The 22215-nt window shown below is 39.0% G+C and overlaps 1 protein-coding gene across 1 annotated transcript in view; it reads right to left on the bottom strand.

Annotated features, from left to right (window-relative positions):
• The window catches only part of LOC124258543 (sine oculis-binding protein homolog), a 102938-nt gene that overhangs the window by 13642 nt on the left and 67081 nt on the right, over window positions 1–22215 (bottom strand). The window contains exon 3 of the mRNA XM_046692611.1: window positions 14420–14506. Coding sequence (XP_046548567.1) covers window positions 14420–14506 — 87 coding nt within the window. The remainder of the gene's footprint in view (window positions 1–14419; window positions 14507–22215) is intronic.

The following is a 22215-nucleotide window of genomic DNA, read 5'->3' as shown; positions in this document are numbered from 1 at the left end:
CTTCTTGAGCTTTCTTTTTTATCACTGTCATTCCTATTCAACATATGTTTAATTTGGGATTACACTATCTATATAGATTTTCCTCAGGTTTGGAATCTCCCCCCTCACTGGAGTTTAAATGGAGTTTTTTGTTTAGTATATATTTTAAGACTAATCGTTAGTTTAGGGTAAGCCCTACTTAACATGTGGAGCACGCAGAGTGAACTCTTGCATTTCATGTGATCAAACAAAACCTCGAAGAATCATTAAATGTGTATAAATTTTTGTATTGTGTTTCCCCATGGTGTCCGTTGCCATGAGCACCAGAACCCATAGCATCTACACCTCCTATTTTTGTACAGATAACACACTAGCAATGACACACAATTTAAGGTTTCTAAGATGAAACTTTTGACATAAAATACCTCCTTCAATATACGATGTCATTTAGAAAGTGGTCAAATGTAACATATGTTATATTTTTTTCGGATTACACTTTCTCAGTAATAGTAACAGTACCAGAATCTGTACTTTACTAAGTGTAATACCAAATATAACATGTGTTATTAAAAACCTCTTTGTTTATATATCATTGTTATTTGAATAACTTAATTTCAATAAGCAAGAATTTTGTAGATTCTTAAATCTTACAGTGACAGCCACCCTCATGAACCAATAAAAACACTATTTGTATTTCTACAGTGTTTTCCTTTCATTTATTTAATCATTTACAATTGTTTGGCTATTCTATGTCACATACCACATATAACAGTCTTTCACAATGGATACAATTTATTACATATACCATACTCAAAAAGTAAGCTTCTCTCATTTGTTTGATAATGGTGTTACGATCTACATTGAAACATTGCATCTATTACAATAAAGACATTATCTACCCATAAAAAGTGGCCCTCTTCCTCTTCTTTAAAAAAGTAAGGGCTCACAAATATTTTTTATGTGAAGATCGGGCACCCAGTAACATAAATATACCACTAGAATACGTATGATCCCTAACTTAATTTGTTCAGTATATATTCATAAAATGCATTAAGGCTTACTTGACAGCTTGCCTAACGGTAAGTAATTATCAACTTCAGTTTATTACCATAGTATTCATGTTACAACAGTTGCAGTAGTTTCCAGTTTCACTCAAGGGCAGATCATTCAATGAACGGGTGCTGCTGCATTTAGTATTTGCTAATTACCGATCATTTTTTAAATCACTGCTTCAAGACAGACAATTAATTTTATCTTTAAACTTTTGGCCAAATTATTTTTTTAAGCTTTTTCTCCTACAAATTATGCCTTTAATATATTTGTATAGAATACCCTATCTCCGTTTTCAAATTTGTCTCCATATTGTATATTCATTTCTCATCTGAAAAAATACAGACATCAATCAGTATTATCAATTACCACTCTATATCAACAAATTATTTTGACAATTAAAGTAAACAATTCTCCACTTACATATATTTTAGAAAATGTAATGCTGAATTTATCAGAAAAAAAATCTATAACTTGCTTGAAATCACATTTTATATCGCCAATGAGAAACACCACTTTCTGAAATTAAATCTTAGTCTGCGTCAATGATGCTTTTGTTTTCTAAATATGATCATTTGGATCAGTAAAAATGAAAATAATAGATATTGTCTTTTTTCGTGAAAGTACATATATTTCGCCAAGTGACCTGGAAAATGGCAGCACTTCAGCTCTACTATTGATATATACTCAACAACAAAAGTTAAGGACCACCCCAATATTCAATATTTAAGTATTATATGGATTCTAATATGAACTATTAGATACTAAAATATTGATAATTGGGGTGGTCGATTGACTTTTTTGTTGAGTATATGTGTGTGAAGTAGATTGGGAATACATACAAGGTCTGATGCTCTGACGCATGATTCTTGTATCAATGTAACAGAACATATCTCATGCACAGTTGAAACTGACATGTCATTTCATCACAGAGTGTTTTGATGACTAACATATCGCAACACATGTTGCGGATGTTTGCATATACTGTGAACCTGTTGATGTACCAGCTGGGGAGAGTAAATTTAAAAAGAAAAATATAAGTTAATGGATCAGAAATATATATTTATACCATGCATGTTTACATTTGATTTGATTTCTAGTTCAGTGAACATGTTGGCAATAGTCAGAAGGAGATGTGATGTGATTTTAAAATTCTGAAAAATTTACATCCTTGATAACAAAATTGACAAAATCTGAAATTTGGAAAGATCCACCTTTAATTCCAGGATGCTGATGTATGAAGCTATTGTTGCATGACACCTGTCGTAAGACTGTGTTAAATTATTGGAGGTACAGTCACTTTGGGGCTATCATTATTGTAAGGTTTGTTACAGGGAGAGTTTTGATCATGTTAGTACTATGATTGCAGTATGGTGACTGTCCTCAACCCCATTCTGCAGAGCAATCGTAGTACTATGACTGTCGGAAGTCTACATTAAGGCATGGGAGTTACGATCACCTTATCGTTATGACTGTTGTAAGCTGATGGTAATATGTGGGACTTACGATCAACTTAGCACTAAGATCACTTCAGGGAACAGGGCCTGGGTCCAGTACCACAAACCGCTACAAATGTAGTAGGACATTTAACGCTAAAATGTGGGACTTACGATCAACTTAGCACTAAGATCACTTCAGGGAACAGGGCTCTGGTTCCATTTCCACAAAACGACAGTACTCAGTACAGCCTTGGAGCAAGGCTATACTCACACTAAAAGAATGGTGAGCAGATGTTGACTGTCTATATTTGCCATCATTTGAAACTGGATAGCTACATGTGTAAGGAGACGAAATGCATATGCAGACTATGAATGATTTCATGTAGGAACAATATGGTAGCATGTCATCTTGTTAACATCATCATCATCATCATCATCATCATCATCATCATCATCATCATCATCATCACCATCATCATCATCACCACTTCATCATCATCACCACCATCATCACCACCATCATCATCGCCATCATCATCATCATCACCATCATCATCACCACCATCATCACCACCACAGGACCTTCTTATGTAATTACTCTGGTGATGGATTTCAGATCACAGAAATTTCATTAATATTTAACTGTGTACCCAACTACTATGAATGTTTGTGTTGTGATTTTTCAGTTTGCTGTATATTCAAATGATTTTGTTTTAAAGGTCACATGCAACGTAAAACACAACTTTGCAGATTCTGATACCTTTCGGTATGGACTTACACTAACAAATTATCAAAAATGCAAATTCAATTCAAAATGAAAAATTACGCAACGCACGCACGCACGCACGCACGCACGCACGCACACACACACACACACACACGTGCATGCGCACGATATAGGAGTTCAAACGATTCACTAAATTCACCCCAGCTGGGGTGAAAAGTGGTTTCAACAGTTGTGCTGCGCTGCACTGCGATCATGGCGCATGCGTAGTGAATAGGTTCACACAGCTTGTAAGCGACATTTCAGGACGGAAAACTTCCGCTGGTGGTGAATACTCAGAGGAGGCTTTGGTGTGAGCTATATTTCTAATGTTTTGTTGATATTTCACAGGTGCGAGCTTTTTGTATGTTATGACAGTAGATTACCGATTAAACTGTTTATATAATTTCATTTGACTATTTAACCACACATTCTTCTTAACGAGTCACTTTCTAAGTTTGATACTTAAAAGCTACATCATTATTTAGCATTGTCAGAATGTCTGTGATATAGATGTGCCTCTGTCACAGACAAAACTCCATGTTTTATTGACACCTATGTGTCTGCCTGCCTGTCTGCTAATGACAATATGCAATACACAACTTTAATCACTGACCACATGCAGTTTGAACACCGATCAGGCTATACACCATAAACCAAATACATTGATTTATGGCTCGTGCACCCGAAGTTCTGTCTCTGTCACATTATGTAATTACACAGACAGGCAGGTGTGATACTTGTACACATGACATGTTATGATGTCTGTTGATTGCAAAATGTTATACACAAAAAATGAGCATGTATTTACAAAACCCAACATCTCTATACACACACAAAGTGCCGTGAGTGTATCAGCAAATGAACCAGCCAATGAAAGACTTCGTTACACTCAAGTGCACGCCCACCCACTCTGACAGGGTTCGGTATCCCGGGTGCTTCGTTTCAAGGGAAGTAAACCCAAGTACAAAATATTGCACTTTTGATTTGCGATTGTACGCTTATAATTTTGTTTATTTGATTTTTCATAATCAGCAATGTATATTATATGTCATGAATAAGTGATATCTTCCCTCTACGAACCTGTGTTTTAATTATGTTTGTTTTTCCGGTTCCCCCAAATCGGCAAAAATCGACCTCCCTTCTTTCTATCCAATCAGAACACGTGTAGTCGATCTGAAATATCCCTCTTCTCTACCGGGACTTGTGTTGATGTGACACACAAGACATTTAATACCAAGCTTGTCCGTCAGAGGGTGATGGTGATGCCATTGATCCAAATTACATGACTGAGTTCTGTCTAGAAGTAACGTTTCATCTAGTTTTTCCGAATACAGAAATTACCGAGCTTTGCGAATGATCATTTCAACGCCGCTGTTGACTAAATCTGATTGCAAGTTTAACACTGATAAAGAATGGGAGAGGTTCCATGACAAGATAACAAGTACTCAGATTAGAATGGAATAAGTGATAATTGAACTATGATCCCTTTAAACTGTAGTTCTGAAACTGACAAACAAATAAATATGTCAAAAACTATACACCTTAAGGTCATTTGGTGATGATTGGGCCTATGACAGTAACACACTGAAAGAACTAGACCCAAACTGTACTAAACTGACAAACAAAAGAAACTATACACCCATGTTTGGTGATGATTAAAAATGATGTAAATGACAAATGACACAGGTATCATCGCTATATTGAAGACTTAAAGTTTGTAGTGTTTGTGACTGTTTTCAGCCTAGCAACACAATGAAAGTATTTGTAATTTATTGTCAAATCAAATTATTAATTGTATACTTTCTTTCACTCTGCAATGTATGTGAAAAATATGACATGACAGTTGTTTGTGTTTACACTTCCCAAATATGTGAAGAAAATTGCTGTATCCAAGGTAAAGATATCTGTAAAAAAATGAATATTTGTCACATGAGCCTGGAGAGGGTTAATAATACTATAAACCATAATAATCCACTGAACACTCACACTGGTGCTTTACACAGGTGCATATAAACTACAAAATAAGTAAGTGAGTGAATGAGTTTGGTTTTACACTGCTTTTAGCAATATTCAAACAATATCATGGCGGGGGACACCAGAAATGGGCTTCACACATGTACCCATGTGGGGAATGGAACCCGGGTCTTCGGCGTGACGAGCCAACGCTTTAACCACTAGGCTACCCCACCACCCCAACTACAAAATAAGGATGCGATGACATGTGTCAACCAAATCAGCAAGCCTGACTACCCGATCCCGTTAGCCCCCTCTTACGACAAGTATGTATTGCTGAAGACCAATTCTTCACAGGTTAGTTAAAAATATCTGCAAAATACAAAATCAGTAACATCGTTTCTGCCCATTCTATTAGCCAGTCAGGAAAGGGCCACCTTTTAGAAGGTGGGGCTGACATCTCTCTCTCAATCTAACCAAACATAAAAGAGGTTATCCAATGAAATGCCACAATATCACTCAGTTTATCTAACGTCATATACATTTCTGACCTATGATGAAGACAGGCTGTATATCATGTTTCAGTTACAAGGACATGAAGCGATACAGAAAGAACTGCAATGACACTTAAAGAAACAAAATCTCCTTATAAGTGAATAGCATTCAACCATCACTTTCTGTCAATTTTTATACAAAGTGAAAAAGAATTAACTGATATCATCTCAAACATCAGACAAGCACCTAATACTGTTGGGTGTAATCTTGCAACTTGATCTGAAGAAAGTTTCAAGATTTGATCGAATTTCGGTAACAAGATGAAACATTTCTAGACAGGATTGTTTTTTTACTAAGAAAAACACACAACATGGATTAAATTTAACCTGAAATATCAGTAAATTTGAACTGATTACGACACAGGATGATGGTATATAATTATGAGACTTGGTTCACGGTCATGTTTCAAAGGTACCGGTAGTCTGATGCCCAAGAATAGGCCCAGACACACGTCCCTACATCTGCAGCATCAAATTTGAGTCAAGTTCTCGTCATCATCTTGCTTGGTTTTGCTGTTTGTATCAGTTTCAATTTCTCAAAAATGTTTCAAGTCTGATCTGAGTATTTTCAGTCTCCTTTGTTTATTGGGGATCTGACCCGTGAAGATCCGGGTTACAATATTGATCTTCAGTAACCCATGCTTGTCGTGAGAGGCGACTAATGGGATCGGGTTATCAGACTCGCTGACTGGGTTGACATATGTCATCAGTTCCCACTTGCGTTGATTGATGCTCATGCTGTTGATTACTGGATTGTCTGGTCCAGACTCGATTATGTACAGACTGCCGCCATATAGCTTGAATATTGCTGAGTGCGGTGTAAAAGTAAACCCACTCACTACTGGGGATCTATTCTAAATCAATTGATTTTCTGCAAACTCAATTAAACAATACTTTATGTTGTGCAATTTGATTAACTTAACAAAACAACCTTATGCACTTTTATTGACTTCAAAGATTCCGTCCCTTTGGTGCTTGTTTTAATTGAATTTAGTTCTGCATTTAAAACAAGCCATGATGATATGTTTTCAACAAAATTCCATGAAAAGGAAAACTATTTCTGTGATCTTAGGATAGGTACTGAAGCTCACTTTAATATGTTCATTTAACTTAAAGAGTAACTTGGCTCGGTATGATTGTCAATCTAATTATTCAGTACACAATAGGTATATAAGTTCACTATAAATAAGATTGGTTAAACTTTATGAATAACTCATTATTGTTGACCCTCCAAGAAACTAATTTAAAACCAACTTCTAACTTAATGGTTTAACACATATTGCAGTCTTAGTGATATCAAAAAGCATTATCTCAGATTTTACCAACTGTCCTGTTTCGACTATGTACAAGAAGTCAAAAGGCATTATCTCAGATTATACCAACTGTCCTGTTTCAACTACCGGTATTTACAAGTCAAAAGGAACAATCTCAAATTTTACCAATTGTCCTGTTTCAACTATTTATAACAAATCAAAAGGCATTATCTCACATTATACCCAATGCCCTATATTTCAACTATTTACAAGTCAAGAGGCACAATCTCAGATTATGTGAAACCTTTAAAACAGCATAAAACACTGATGAGTTACCTCCAGCCAAAGTGTTCAGTTGCTAATGAATCTGTCTGTGACCACACATCCAAACTCTATAATAAAGCCACTTTGAAGTGAACAGCCCAGTCTCCATTGTAGGCCTCTAAAGTTACCTCATTACATTCTCAGTGTAGCAGAGTATCGGCAGACAATGCCTACACTGTTTCCACTAAATGTAGGCTATGTCCTACTGAAGGTAACACAACACCGTACCCGCTAGCTTCTTCATTTCACCGTCACAAAAATTGAAGACAGCTCTCCAGTTTAATCACGACAGTGTAATTGATGCGCCAGACTTCTATATCCCACAGTAATGGATTCTTTTATTTCCCATCCCCACCCCAAGGTGTACATCCAGTGAGCACGTCGTTTGACTATTGTGAACAGACTTAACACTGTGTCGGCTGGGGTAGGAGTTGCGGCCTGTAACCTGTTGATGATGTGATGTGCTATGATACTTACATCTCAGATATGTAGCTCTCGATAAGCAAGAGACGGTAGGATACCTGAGTGGTTAATGCGTTTGCTCATCACACTGAAGACCTGGGTTCAAAATCTCACATGGGTACAATGTAAAAGGCCATTTCTGGTGTCCCCAGCTGAGATATTTCTTGAATGTTGCTAAAAGTGGTGTAAAACTAAAGACACCCCTCACTCATTCTCAAATAAGATACGCTATTGTTTGCTGTTAATTTGGGTAGAATTGACACTTGTTCATGATATAAGGAGCGGACGGTTAGTAGGCATTGGTTAAAGAAGGCCTGTACACATTGTACCATGTGGGGAATTGAACCCAGGTCTTCAGCCTGATGAGCGAACGCTTTAACCACGAAGCTACCCCACTGCCCTCTTTGATAAAGCGTGTGAGTAAAGATTGACCAGGAATTGATTTGTTAATCATGTCCCTGACTCCTTATTTCAAAACCTTACTCCCATCCAGCCATTAATAGAAGAAATGCTTCTGGTAGTGGAACAAAGAGATCCCACACTGATATTTGGAACGCTTTGAATATCAACTCTCAATGATAGGTCAAAACAAACACCAAGGTAAACTCAGACAGAATTTCAAATTTCAGTTATGACATGTGTCACCACATGAGGAAGTGGCAATGTATCAAATTACTGAAGTTCTTGTTGGGATGCAACAGCACATCATTTTAACCTTATGTTTAATAGTGTCATACCACAGGTGTGTCAGTTAAATATCAATAATAATAATAGACATAAATAAAGAGTTGTTATTATTGTATCTACTCATTATGCATGTTCAAAGCGCTTACACGTTATTACCCGGGTTAACCCTAGCTGCCTTTGAGGCACCAGAAGGTCAACATTAATATTACTTATCCCACCAGGTACCCATTCACTGCTGGGTGAACAGAGGCAATTTTCACCAAACTTATTTGCCTGAGGTGAGACCACATTTGTCACCACCGCTTCATTGTGGGGCTGGGGGCTGGACTCTCAGGAGTCAAGCTGCCAACCACGGTCACCCATCCAAGGTGAGGTGAGGTGAAATTGGGTTTTACATTGTGCTTGAGAATATTTCGCTCATATGACGACGCGCATGCGTGTGTATGTGTATGTGCGGCTGCTTGTACTAACCCAGACTTAAGCTGGTTTTATAGTGCTAGCCCACTGAGATACCATGCCGCAGTGAAGCATGAATACCCCACTCAGACACATTATACGGACTCCGAGCCGACCAGTCCTTGCTGTACCAATTAATGCCGAGCGCCAGGCAGGGACCAACAAGTACCATATTTTAACGTCACCCATCCAAGGACTCTCCATGACCAAGGTTGCTCAACGTCAACTGGTTTGTGCACTGGGCTCTATGGTCAGACCACACATCACCATAAATGTGAAAAAGCTGGTTGTATGGCTTAGCAGTTAGGGCTCACTTCTGAAAACCAAGTTCAGCTCCCAATTTGGAGTCACTCATTTGGAAAATGGATAAATGCAATACTGACTGACTGATTGACTGAGTTTAGTTTTACGCCGCTTTTAACAATATTCCAGCAACATCACGGCGGGGTCACCAGAAATGGGCTTCACACATTGTACCCATGTGGGGATTCAAACCCGTGTCTTCGGCGTGACGAAATGCAATACTTAAATATGAAGCCATGTTTTAACAGTCTAGGTTTTCTCCTACAATCACACTGTCTATCTGTGTAGGGACGGTGGTGTAGCCTAGTGATTAAAGTGTTTGTTCATCACGACAAAGGCCGGGTTCGATTCCCCACATGGGCACAATGTGTGAAGCCCATTTCTGTTGTCCCCAGCCTTGATATTGCTGGAATATTGCGTAAAACCATACTCACTCACTCACTCACTCACTCTCTTTATCTGTGTAACACTTCAGTGGCACAGAAGAGAGTATGCTCAGAGATCATTGGGTGTGTTGTTTGATTCCTGGCCCATCATACCAAGAGACGTAAAGAAATCATACTTGTACCCTGCCTGTTCAGGGGTGGAAATAACCCATTGCCCGACGTCCGAGTCCAGTATTTTTTCTGTCGGGCAAAGCAAATTTGTATATCACACTGTACCGGTGTCCAGTTGACTTTCCAATGTAAATTATGTTGTTTATTTAAAAAGTCAACAAGAAAACGGCCGGTACAGTGGAAAAATTATCAGGGCAAGTGATTTTACATGTACCACTGTACCGGAGTACACTAGCAATTTTAAAGTTATTTCCACCCCTGCTGGTGCTCGGCATTCAGTGGGGTGTCTTCCCATAAGAACTACAGCTTAAAACAACACAAGTTATGGTCCATGGGAGTAAACCTTCAGTGGATAAAACAAGGACTGGTCAGCTTGGAGTCAGTATACCATGTCAGAGTGGAGTATCCAGGTGAAAAACTGTGGCATGGTATCTCATCGCCCTACGATGATTAAACCATATTGAGTCTGCACTAGCTCAAACAGCCATAACCGCCTCCGGTGTAGTGGTTAGAGCGTCCGCCTGGAGAGCGGAAGGTCGCGGGTTCGATCCCCAACCGTCATACCAAAAGACGTTAAAATATGGTACTTGTTGGTCCCTGCCTGGCGCTCGGCATTAATGGGTACAACAAGGACTGGTCGGCTCAGTATAATGTGTCTGAGTGGGGTATTCATGCTTCACTGTGGCATGGTATCTCATCGGGCTACGATGATTAAACCATATTGAGTCTGCACTAGCTCAAACAGCCATACACACACATGCAAACAATCATGATTGAAATAATCTTGAATGTACAAACCAAGAGCTCGCCATCTATATAGATTATAGAGATTGATAATTGTTGACCAAATATTGATCAATTATTGATTAAATATCAGAGAAGTTTATTTGAGCAAAAATCAAGAAGAAATTTGAAAAAAATCAATATGTTTCACATCACTGGTGGGATGTTAAATATTTATACATGGATTACTTACAAAATAGCATTCTTGACATTATTTCAAAGCAGCCCATGAATGAAGACGTAACTTTATGTATTTCCTGTCTGTTTATATTAAAACTACATTTTATCACAATAAGTTAGGTAAGATGTTATCAACAACACAGTTTTCATATCAATAATTGTAAATAATTTTTCACGTCAACGATATTTCCAATAATGTAATGTTTTCAAAGGAGAAGGCACTGCAGGTATACAGATCGTGAATGCTTCAAGCTTCTCAACTGCCTATGTGTGCACTTTTTGGGATGGAAGTTCCATTGTTAGATGTACATAATTACTCTCCATCACCATGAAATGTCCATTTCACTCACTCACCCATCACTCAATCACTCACTCACTCACCCATCACTCACTCACTCACTCACCCATCATTCACTTACACACTCACAACCCACTTCCTCACTCACTCACCAACCTACCAACTCACTCACCCATCACTCATTATTCACTTACACACTCACAACCCAACTACTCACTCACCAACCTACCCACTCACTCACCAACCCCAACTAACTCACTCACTCACTCCTCCCACCACCCACCCACCCACCCACTCACTCACTCACTCACTCACTCACTCACTCACTCACCAACTCACTCACTCACTCACTCACTCATACACCCACCCACCCACTAACTCACTCACTCACTCACGTGAAGCAGCCCCCAAAGGAGCATGCACTAAGGTTAGCTATTTCTTTCCATTAAAAGTCATTAAATCTGAAGATTCAAGAGACATCCTGACACCTATACCATCACCAAGTCACAAAAACGGCAGGGTGGGCTTGGTGTGTAACCCCTGCTGTGGAGGCAACATATTCTGCATAATGAGATGAAGATAACGAAGCATCCCCCCTTGCGTTCCTCTCACAATCTCAGGTGGTTATTTGTTAGGCTCACGGCAAGCCAATCCCCATTTTCTGCTCTAATAGTCAAGAGATCATGAATCTTGAGGTACACGAGGCATACAAGTGCTTGACAACAGATACACGAGAGATACCCTTGTAATTTGTTATCCCGACAGGTACGGAGGGCCTTGTGTCCCAGAGGGGACTGTTAGAGTTACCCTGACTAAGCAAGCTGATGGCCTAGAAATGTAAATCAAGAACTTAATATTGATCCTTATGTACAGGAAGTTATCTGTAATCTTTTGTCATTGTTAAAAGTACAATACATTCAGGGCTAATATTGTTTTTTGTCACATCCACAGATTTGTTTCCAAAAACTTTGGATACGGTTGTAAAAAATACTGAAGTTTCATATAAAAAATGTACTAATGTGACCTCTAAAAATAATTGTCAGTTGGATTACAAATTGGAATAGAATGCTGCGAAACTTCTACTATTTGCCTGCTTTCAAATTTTATTGAAGACAAAGTGTATTAGACCAGATGGGCATGCCCTTTGTGTCACACACATGCCAAAGATCAGGTCCTCTAGACCAGATGACATGTGTTCTGCTGTGTCACACATGCCAAAGATCAGGTCCTCTAGACCAGATGACATGTGTTCTGCTGTGTCACACACATGCCAAAGATCAGATCCTCTAGACCAGATGACATGTGTTCTGCTGTGTCACACATGCCAAAGATCAGATCCTCTAGACCAGATGACACGTGTTCTGCTGTGTCACACATGCCAAAGATCAGGTCCTCTAGACCAGATGACATGTGTTCTGCTGTGTCACACATGCCAAAGATCAGGTCCTCTAGACCAGATGACGTGTTCTGCTGTGTCACACATGCCAAAGATCAGGTCCTCTAGACCAGATGACGTGTTCTGCTGTGTCACACATGCCAAAGATCAGATCCTCTAGACCAGATGACATGTGTTCTGCTGTGTCACACATGCCAAAGATCAGGTCCTCTAGACCAGATGACATGTGTTCTGCTGTGTCACACATGCCAAAGATCAGATCCTCTAGACCAGATGACATGTGTTCTGCTGTGTCAAACAAGCCAAAGATCAGGTCCTCTAGACCAGATGGGATATGTTCTGGTGTGTCACACATGCCAAAGATCAGATCCTCTAGACTGAGACCAGAAAGATCAGGATGTGTTCTGCTGTGTCACACATGTCAAAGATCAGGTCCCTAGACCAGATGATCGTGTTCAAAGATCTAGGTGACCAGTTCTGCTGTGTCAAACAAGCCAAAAATCAGGTCCTCTAGACCAGATGGGATATGTTCTGGTGTGTCACACATGCCAAAGATCAGGTCCACTAGACCAGACGGATGTGTTCTTGTTTTGTCTCACCCATGCCAAAGATCAGGTCCACTAGACCAGATGGGACATGTTCTGATGTGTCACACATGCCAAAGATCAGGTCCACTAGACCAGACGGGATGTGTTCTTGTTTTGTCTCACCCATGCCAAAGATCAGGTCCACTAGACCAGATGGGATATGTTCTGGTGTGTCAAACAAGTCAAAGATCAGGTCCACTAGACCAGACGGGATGTGTTCTTGTTTTGTCTCACCCATGCCAAAACACCAGGCAAACTCTCACAGTAATAGGTGAGAGAATACATGGTTACAGCGGTAATCTACACAGGTAGACAGAAACGTTTTCTTCGGATTAATCTCCCAGTTAGCAGGCACTAATCTTATTATCATGATAATTACAACCGTTGGGCAGGAGTGTCTCAGGTTATCAGAATAATACCCACTCATGGTAGACAAGGACGTGTCTCGTAATACTGATAATACCTTCAGGTGGGCAAGAACTCTGATTAATTTTGTCTGCAAAGCATTGGACGAGAATCCAAAGGCCATTTTTAAGTGACCTGTTATACCATCTCTACCTGACTACCTTGCTCACATTGACTCCAGTGTTGTCTGACCCAGGCTCTAAACATTAAACCATGACTTTCTGTCACAGAAAGTAAACTGAAAATACCTTTAGAAATGAAATATTCCTTCAGCCAACCAACAAGAGCTGATCCAGAACCTTCAAGAAGAATGGCGATATATTCTGGATCCATGTGGCACTCAACTAAACAGCAGACTTTTCCTGTGCACAAGTTTTTGCGTGATTTGTGGCAGGGGTTGGTCATACACGCTATTAATGTCACTGAACATGAAAGCAATTGTAGATGTGTGTGCACACTGTGCATGACATTGAAAGATTGTATTTGCCTACTCAATCTCAATTCAGGCAACTGTCATGCCACCAAAAGCTGCTGAATAGCTGTCATTAATTTCATTGAGATTTGTATCCTTTCAATACATTTTACTTCATGTATCTATCTTGTGCGGTTTTTAAACGAGATTGATTTAAAGCTATAGAGAACTTTCTTTTTGTCACCAGTTTATAGCCATGCAGAATGTGTAAAAGACTCAATTTTAGGGACTGGTCGGCAACAACAACTAAGGTGATTTAACAGCGGACATAACTTTACCCATCCTTGTCAAATGCTCTGCCTCTCCATCATGTAGGTTAAAGTGTTCACTCACCATACCGCAGGTCTGGGTTCAATTCCCACATGGGTACAATGTGTGAAGCCCATTTCTGGTGTCCCCAGCCGTGATATTGCTGGAATATTGCCAGAAGCATCATAAAACTACTCACTCACTCACTCACTCACTCACTCACTCTACATCATACAACAAGGTCACAGACTGAGGGTTTAGCTCACCCGGTGTGCCACTCTCCTGTCGCCTGTTGAGTGCTGAGACAAGGTTCCGGTGCTGTGCTGCCAAGGAGGACTCACTGTTGGCTGCACCTACAAAGATACATGAAGATACTAGTGGTACAAAACTACTCCTACTTTTGTACTTCATATTACACATATAAGGAAGAGTGTTTTTGGTGGATGCAGGTTAATTGTTATGCCAATATTAGGCAATCGTCATTGTGACATCCCAATAGTACCCATACTGATAGTGCCAATGACAATGGTAAGAGAGTCCTGTATCAAGAGTTATATGCGAGAATGCGTTCTGTATCAAGAGTTTGATGCCAGATTGCGTTCTGTATCAAGAGTTTGATGCCAGAATGCGTTCTGTATCAAGAGTTGGATGCCAGAATGCGTTCTGTATCAAGAGTTTGATGCCAGATTGCGTTCTGTATCAAGAGTTGGATGCCAGAATGCATTCTGTATCAAGAGTTGGATGCCAGATTGCATTCTGTATCAAGAGTTGGATGCCAGAATGCGTTCTGTATCAAGAGTTTGATGCCAGAATGCGTTCTGTATCAAGAGTTTGATACCAGAATGCGTTCTGTATCAAGAGTTTGATGCCAGAATGCGTTCTGTATCAAGAGTTTGATGCCAGATTGCATTCTGTATCAAGAGTTTGATGCCAGAATGCGTTCTGTATCAAGAGTTTGATGCCAGAATGCATTCTGTATCAAGAGTTTGATGCCAGAATGCATTCTGTATCAAGAGTTGGATGCCAGAATGATGCCAGATTGCGTTCTGTATCAAGAGTTTGATGCCAGAATGCGTTCTGTATCAAGAGTTTGATGCCAGAATGCGTTCTGTATCAAGAGTTTGATGCCAGAATGATGCCAGATTGCGTTCTGTATCAAGAGTTGGATGCCAGATTGCGTTCTGTATCAAGAGTTTGATGCCAGATTGCATTCTGTATCAAGAGTTTGATGCCAGAATGCGTTCTGTATCAAGAGTTTGATGCCAGAATGCATTCTGTATCAAGAGTTTGATGCCAGAATGCATTCTGTATCAAGAGTTGGATGCCAGAATGATGCCAGATTGCGTTCTGTATCAAGAGTTTGATGCCAGAATGCGTTCTGTATCAAGAGTTGGATGCCAGAATGCGTTCTGTATCAAGAGTTTGATGCCAGATTGCATTCTGTATCAAGAGTTTGATGCCAGAATGATGCCAGATTGTGTTCTGTATCAAGAGTTGGATGCCAGATTGCGTTCTGTATCAAGAGTTTGATGCCAGAATGCGTTCTGTATCAAGAGTTGGATGCCAGAATGCGTTCTGTATCAAGAGTTTGATGCCAGATTGCGTTCTGTATCAAGAGTTTGATGCCAGAATGCGTTCTGTATCAAGAGTTGGATGCCAGAATGCGTTCTGTATCAAGAGTTGGATGCCAGAATGCGTTCTGTATCAAGAGTTGGATGCCAGATTGTGTTCTGTATCAAGAGTTGGATGCCAGAATGCGTTCTGTATCAAGAGTTGGATGCCAGAATGCGTTCTGTATCAAGAGTTTGATGCCAGATTGCATTCTGTATCAAGAGTTTGATGCCAGAATGCGTTCTGTATCAAGAGTTTGATGCCAGAATGCGTTCTGTATCAAGAGTTTGATGCCAGATAGCATTGCTGCATCATATTTTATGGATATGTCATTAATAAAGATTGATTTCATTGTCTGCTTGACACATGTTTTTCAGGGTGGTGGGGTAGCCTAGTAGTTAAAGTGTTTGCTCATCATGCCGAAGACCCGGGTTTGATTCCCCACATGGGTGCTATGTGTGAAGCCAGGGAGAAGGCGACCATAAGTGGTGCACTTGTGCCTAATCCTGTTGTCTTTTGGACAATAAAATATGTTTAAACTAAACTGGTGTTCCCTGCCATGATATTGCTGGAATATTGCTAAAAGTGGCATAAAACTCACTCACTCACTAACATTTTTCTCCTTGAAGAAATAATGCCCAACAAAAGAAAGCATACATGTAAAATTTGGATTTGACCTAAAAGTTGCAAATGTTATCAAAATGTCATCAAAAACAATCTCTGAAGGCCAAACTTAAGGCCTACCGGTAAGTTGTAACTAGACAGATACAGCTCTGACAGATACATCACCATTAAGTAACCATCTCGTGTTTGTTTGACTTCAGCCACCTTCAAACATGAGTGTATACTTTTTATGAGACAGTTTATACAGTCAGGTTGAAAATTTAAAATCTTAAATTTAAGACTGAATTGTGATAATTATTAACCTTAGTGGGTGGGGTCAGAGAGAGTAGAATTCCTTTTACTTTTGTAAAAAATAAATTTCTGGCTAGAGTCAGTGAGTGAGTGAATTTAGTTTTACGGCAAAAATCTAGCTATATGGTAGCGGTCTGCAAATAATCGAAATCTGAACCAGACAATCCAGTGATCATGGTAGCATGTCTGTAAGTGAGTTCGGTCGCTTTAGTCTTCCACAATATCAGACAATCCAGAAATGATCAACACACATTGTACCCATCGATCTACGAACTGGTTTCTGACTAGAAGCTTTAACCATCAGAACAAACTGTCAGAACAAACTGTCATTGAAACTGTAAACACTTAGATAATAACTCACTGGACACATTTCTTGATTTGTTTTAAACTTCTTTAAAATTGCTAAAAAATTATCTCAAACCAAGTATTCATACATAAACATGAATTGTTCAAGATCCTGGAAACAGATCCTTCTACCAGTAAATGTGGGCTATACGATCGAATAAATACCAGTCAACTTTCAGCTAGGTCAGTATACTCAGTTAGCATCTACACGATACTAGATCATACTTGTATTTATATGAATTTATATATGGTTGTATTTGATAGGAGAATTTGAATCCCATGATGTGATGTTAATTTCGGGTTCTGTCTGATATAAGAATTTGAATCTCATCATCTTATATTTATCTCGGCAATATCAAGTGCTCAGATCCTATTGATACAAGATTCTCATGATTCTAATTAGTCCTGCTACAGTAATAATTGAGAGGCTAGAATTTTCAAAAGAGCAATCAGTCATGAAATCATATACTATTACATACTGAACAAAACTAATTTCGGGGATAATGAACATTGTGGCAGATATTTCTTTATTGTGCATGTTCTCAGCGCATACAACATGATGGACATAATTACCCCGTTAACCCACCCTGTCTGTGAGGTGTTAGAAGGTTAATAGTCATATGACTTATACCACCAGGTACCCATTCACTGCTGATTGGACAGAGGCAATTTTGAACAAACCCACTAGCCTACAGTGAGAACACATTTGTCACGTGTGATTCATTGCGAGGCAGTACAGAAGTCCTGAAAACTCTTAGGAGTCAAGCTGCCAAACATGGTCACATACTCAAGGACTCCCCGGCTGTACCCAACTGACCAGGGTGCAGTTGTACAAAGCGATCTTAGGGCTAAGGTGATCGTAACTCAGATTCCCTAACATAGACTTACGACTGTCGTAGCGCTAAGGTTGTTTTGTACAACAGCGCCCTGAGCTGTACGGACAAAACCACACACCACCATATAACAGTATTCAAAACACAAAGCCTGGTAACGGAAAGGTGTTAAGTCTTACAGCAATGTTTCCTTGGACCTTTACAGTAATATATTGTCCAACAGCTTCATTAATGTTTTATTTTATTATTTCCAACATGAAGTCAACAGACAAAGAATGTATTTAATATCATCGATTATGCTCAATCAACATTACATCAGCTACTGATTACTTTTTTAAACCAATAATCACTCTTTTAGCAATTCTCAGTACTATCTAACCTGTCACACTTTTTTGTGACATGATATATACCTGATAGTCATGGTAAAAGGCATGACATAATTTACAAAAGATGGCGCCACTGTATTGTAGTTCTTCCGCTTACAGGTATTATTATGACCTTAGTGGTTTTAGGGTCCTATGGCTGCTGGAATTGATTGAAAATTTTCAAAGTTTTGAGTTTTAACAATTTTCAAAACTTAGAAAGTGTTTATTAAAAGAATGAATGAATGAATGAATGAATGAATGAATGAATGAATGAATGAATGAATGAATGAATCCATTCATGGTGCTAAGAATGGTATCTATGTTTCAGATTAGTATGTGAAAGAGATGTATTAAACAACCATGTGATAACATCAGCTTTTCATCATAAACTTGCCCTTTTAATGTCACAAACTAGTCACATGATTGTGATTAAATGTTGTTGGTGTGTTTTTCAGATTTCCACTGAACGATTCTGAAGAAATGGTCCTAATGTTGAAACACTGAAGATGAAGTACTGCTAGATGAGTTTATTCCTGAGCCGGAGCGTTTGCTCTTCACACTGAAGACTTGGGTTCGATTCCTCACATGGGTACAATGTGTGTAGCCCCTTTCTGGTGTCCCTCACCGTGATATTGCTGGAACATTGCTAAAAGTGGTGTAAAACTAAACTCACTAACTCACTCACTATCCCTGAACCAATGTGGACATCTTCTTTGCCGTCACCACTGCACTTCCTGAAGGTTATTCAGAATTGTGTGCATCTTGTTTCTTCTGAGAGAAATTTTGATGCCCCTTGTACAACTTCCAGGTAGATGATTTTGGGCCCTGTTGTATTTTCAATGTTGGTCGTGACTCTCATTATGTCTTCTTCTAAACCATATAGACTAAAGAGATTACTCTTTCTGAAATTGTATATTACTGCAAGAAATGGTGTTCAGAATTAGTTAATTTTCCTGGATGCAGACTGATTGACATCCAAGCTGCCCTAAAGATGTTTTTAAAATAAAATAATAAATAAGAATATCCTCTGAAAAATGATGAACATGTCCACATGCCATTTGTCCCTAGCAGCATTACTGGATATGTAATTCTAGTTTGCTTTAGACTTGTACTTGTTGCACAGCATATCCCTCAATCCCTGTGAGTTTCCCAACAGCTAACCTCAAATTGTCTTTCATTTAAATCTGTCAGTGTTAGTAATAAAATGTGTCTTCATAATTTAAACCGTTTGTTTTCAGTGCATGTTTGTTTAATGTTCAGGGATTGGGATAGAGAACTTTTACAATGGGCCATTTTCAGGATTATTAGTCATTTTCTGAATTTAGAATTGGGCCGAAAACCCTTGTGTCAATAGTAAACTTCAAAATTTTAATGGGCCATTTTTTATTCTAATGTGCAAAATGGCCCATGGCCCCTGCCTTTCCCAATCGCTGAATGTTAATTCTTCAATACCCGATATTCTAACTGATCTCTATGCCATGGTGTATATGACTATATATTGTGGTATGGTGCGGTTGGTTTCTTACCATAGTCTCAATAACCAAAGGTTATTCTAATGGTAAACTGTTGTGCCATCTACTACACAGGGTATACTGACCATCGTCTGAGTTTTTTTCAGTAGTAATCCATGGTAGACCATGGTCTCTTTTGACCATGGCAAACCATGGCACACCATGGTCTCATTTTTCCATGGTAAACCGTGGTGCCATTTACCACGTGGTTTATAAATCCATGATACACCATGGTCTTTTTTTACCATGGTAATCCATGGTATACCATGGTCTCTTTTTACCATGGTACACCATGGTCTCTTTTTACCATGGTAGACCATGGTCTTATTTTACCATGGTAAACCGTGGTGCCATTTACCGCACGTGGTTAAACCATGATAGACCATGGTCTTTTTTTACCATGGTAATCCATGGTAGGCCATGGTATACCATGGTCTCTTTTGACCATGGTACACCATGGTCTCTTTTTACCATGGTAAACTATGGTGCCATTTACCGGACGTGGTAAGCCATGATACACCATGGTCTGTGAACCATGGTCTACTATGGTCTTTTACATGTTATTTCAGTTGGGTACAGCCAACAGCAACACAACATGTAAGTAACTAGTAACCCCTAGACTACATGGGTACACAACTCCACAAGAATCAGAAATTAAAAGATTGAAATAATCAAATCTGATGTCTTATCAGGCAGCATTACCCCTCTCTATTATGTAAAGAGGTGCAGCACCTGGATAACCCTCTCTCTCTCTCTCTCCCTCCCCTCCTCCTCCTCCTCTCTCTCTCTCTCCTCTCTCTCTCTCTCTCTCTCTCTCTCTCTCTCTCTCTCTCTCTCTCTCTCTCTCTCTCTCTCTCTCTCTCTCTCTCTCTCTCTGTGTTAAAGTAGTACTAAAAAGTCACATATACACTATCTTATATCTTAGCCTCAATAAGGGCCAAGCTTGCAACATACACCAGCCCTGGAACATCTACCCCCTACGATCCCAGCTGTCCTTCAAGGTTTTCATTTGTTAGTGTTAATTAATCAGAATTGTCTCTCACAATCACTACCCGACAATGGCATGATCCAAGTATGGGGGATTAATGAAAAATACATGCACATAGAAGATTACCAATATTCTCAGATTTCAAAACATCTAATGAGAATTTATTGATTGGCTCTATCATAACAGTAGGTTGTCCATCATTATATCATAAACACCACACCTTTCAGTTTCAGCAGGCAATTGGACCCAATGGCCATATTATTCCAATCTGCTCATTGTCAAACAAAATGGCTTCCTCTTCTGCCTACTACAGGCTAGTTGCCTGACAGATCCTGAATTTATTGCCCTTTGGCAAATACTCCCTATCCAAATGGCCTGATGCAGAGCATAACTAACCCAGAAAGGTCTGTCATTATTGCTAATCCTCCCAATATCAGATAAAACTGTGTACGGATCAAATTCAGACTGAATTGAGTCTTGAGGAGATTGAAATACCAAGTCCAGCCTGTCGTCCTCTGTTTGCTGACCGAACTGGCTACCCCATAAAGCATCTCTGAAATTCACACTTCGCAAATCGACAGTTGGCATCGAAAAATGTTGCGTTTTTAGTCCACATTAACTTAATGTTATACATGACGATCCATTCGATCATTATTTTCACGTACAATAAAATCTGACTGGCTAGTTTTTGTGCGGAAAGGTCATTGTTGACAAGACTTTTGAAAACAGACAGACAAAAAATTGCTGAGAAAATGAGAGAAATACGAGGCGTAATGTGTCAGCACTGGCAAATAATGCTTAATAAATCTTTATTGTTAATCCCCATTCAACAAGCAACATCTATTATCACACGATTAATCCTGACTCCTGACTTCAGCTGTATAAAGCATCTCTCCATTGTTTATTGGAGTTCGGATCAGGTTCACTTTGATAGGCAATTTGTGGAGAGGCATTTTTCAGGTTTTTATTTTGTTAAACATGTTGATTTGGATGACAACTGCTACATCCTCCGGGAAAGTGTTGAAAATCGTGTTTAAGGCAGCTGTGGATCAAGGAACTTGTTGGAAGAGTCCAGATTTTAGTGTCAGATTTATAGACATGTGATGGTTTCAGAAAGCTTTTCGTGATCAATTTTTCGCTCATGACTTTGTATTTATTCTTTCTGAATGACATTAAAAATGTTTGTTTCTGTTGAAAACCTAACTGTTGCTTTTTCTAACTCTGATCACACAATTTTATTTGTCTTACAATAAATATTATTTTATATACGATGTGTATTAGACAAAATATCATGGATGTCAACTTTCCCTTTAAAAGGCCATACCAATTTCATTTCTTGTTTTACGGATTTTTGTCCTCAGAAAACTTAAAGGCAGGTAGGAAAAAAAATAAAAATAAAAATCACCAGTCAAAGTAATATTCCTTTTAAATACTAAAAGCATTTTACTTTTGGGAATTTATTAAGTATATATGGGGCAAAAACATCTAAAAACA

Source organism: Haliotis rubra, unplaced genomic scaffold (assembly GCF_003918875.1).
Source record: "Haliotis rubra isolate DU_JTF1 unplaced genomic scaffold, ASM391887v1 Scf697, whole genome shotgun sequence".
Taxonomy (NCBI): domain Eukaryota; kingdom Metazoa; phylum Mollusca; class Gastropoda; order Lepetellida; family Haliotidae; genus Haliotis; species Haliotis rubra.
Note: the sequence above shows the minus strand (reverse complement) of the source record. Positions and strands in the feature narration are given on the sequence as shown.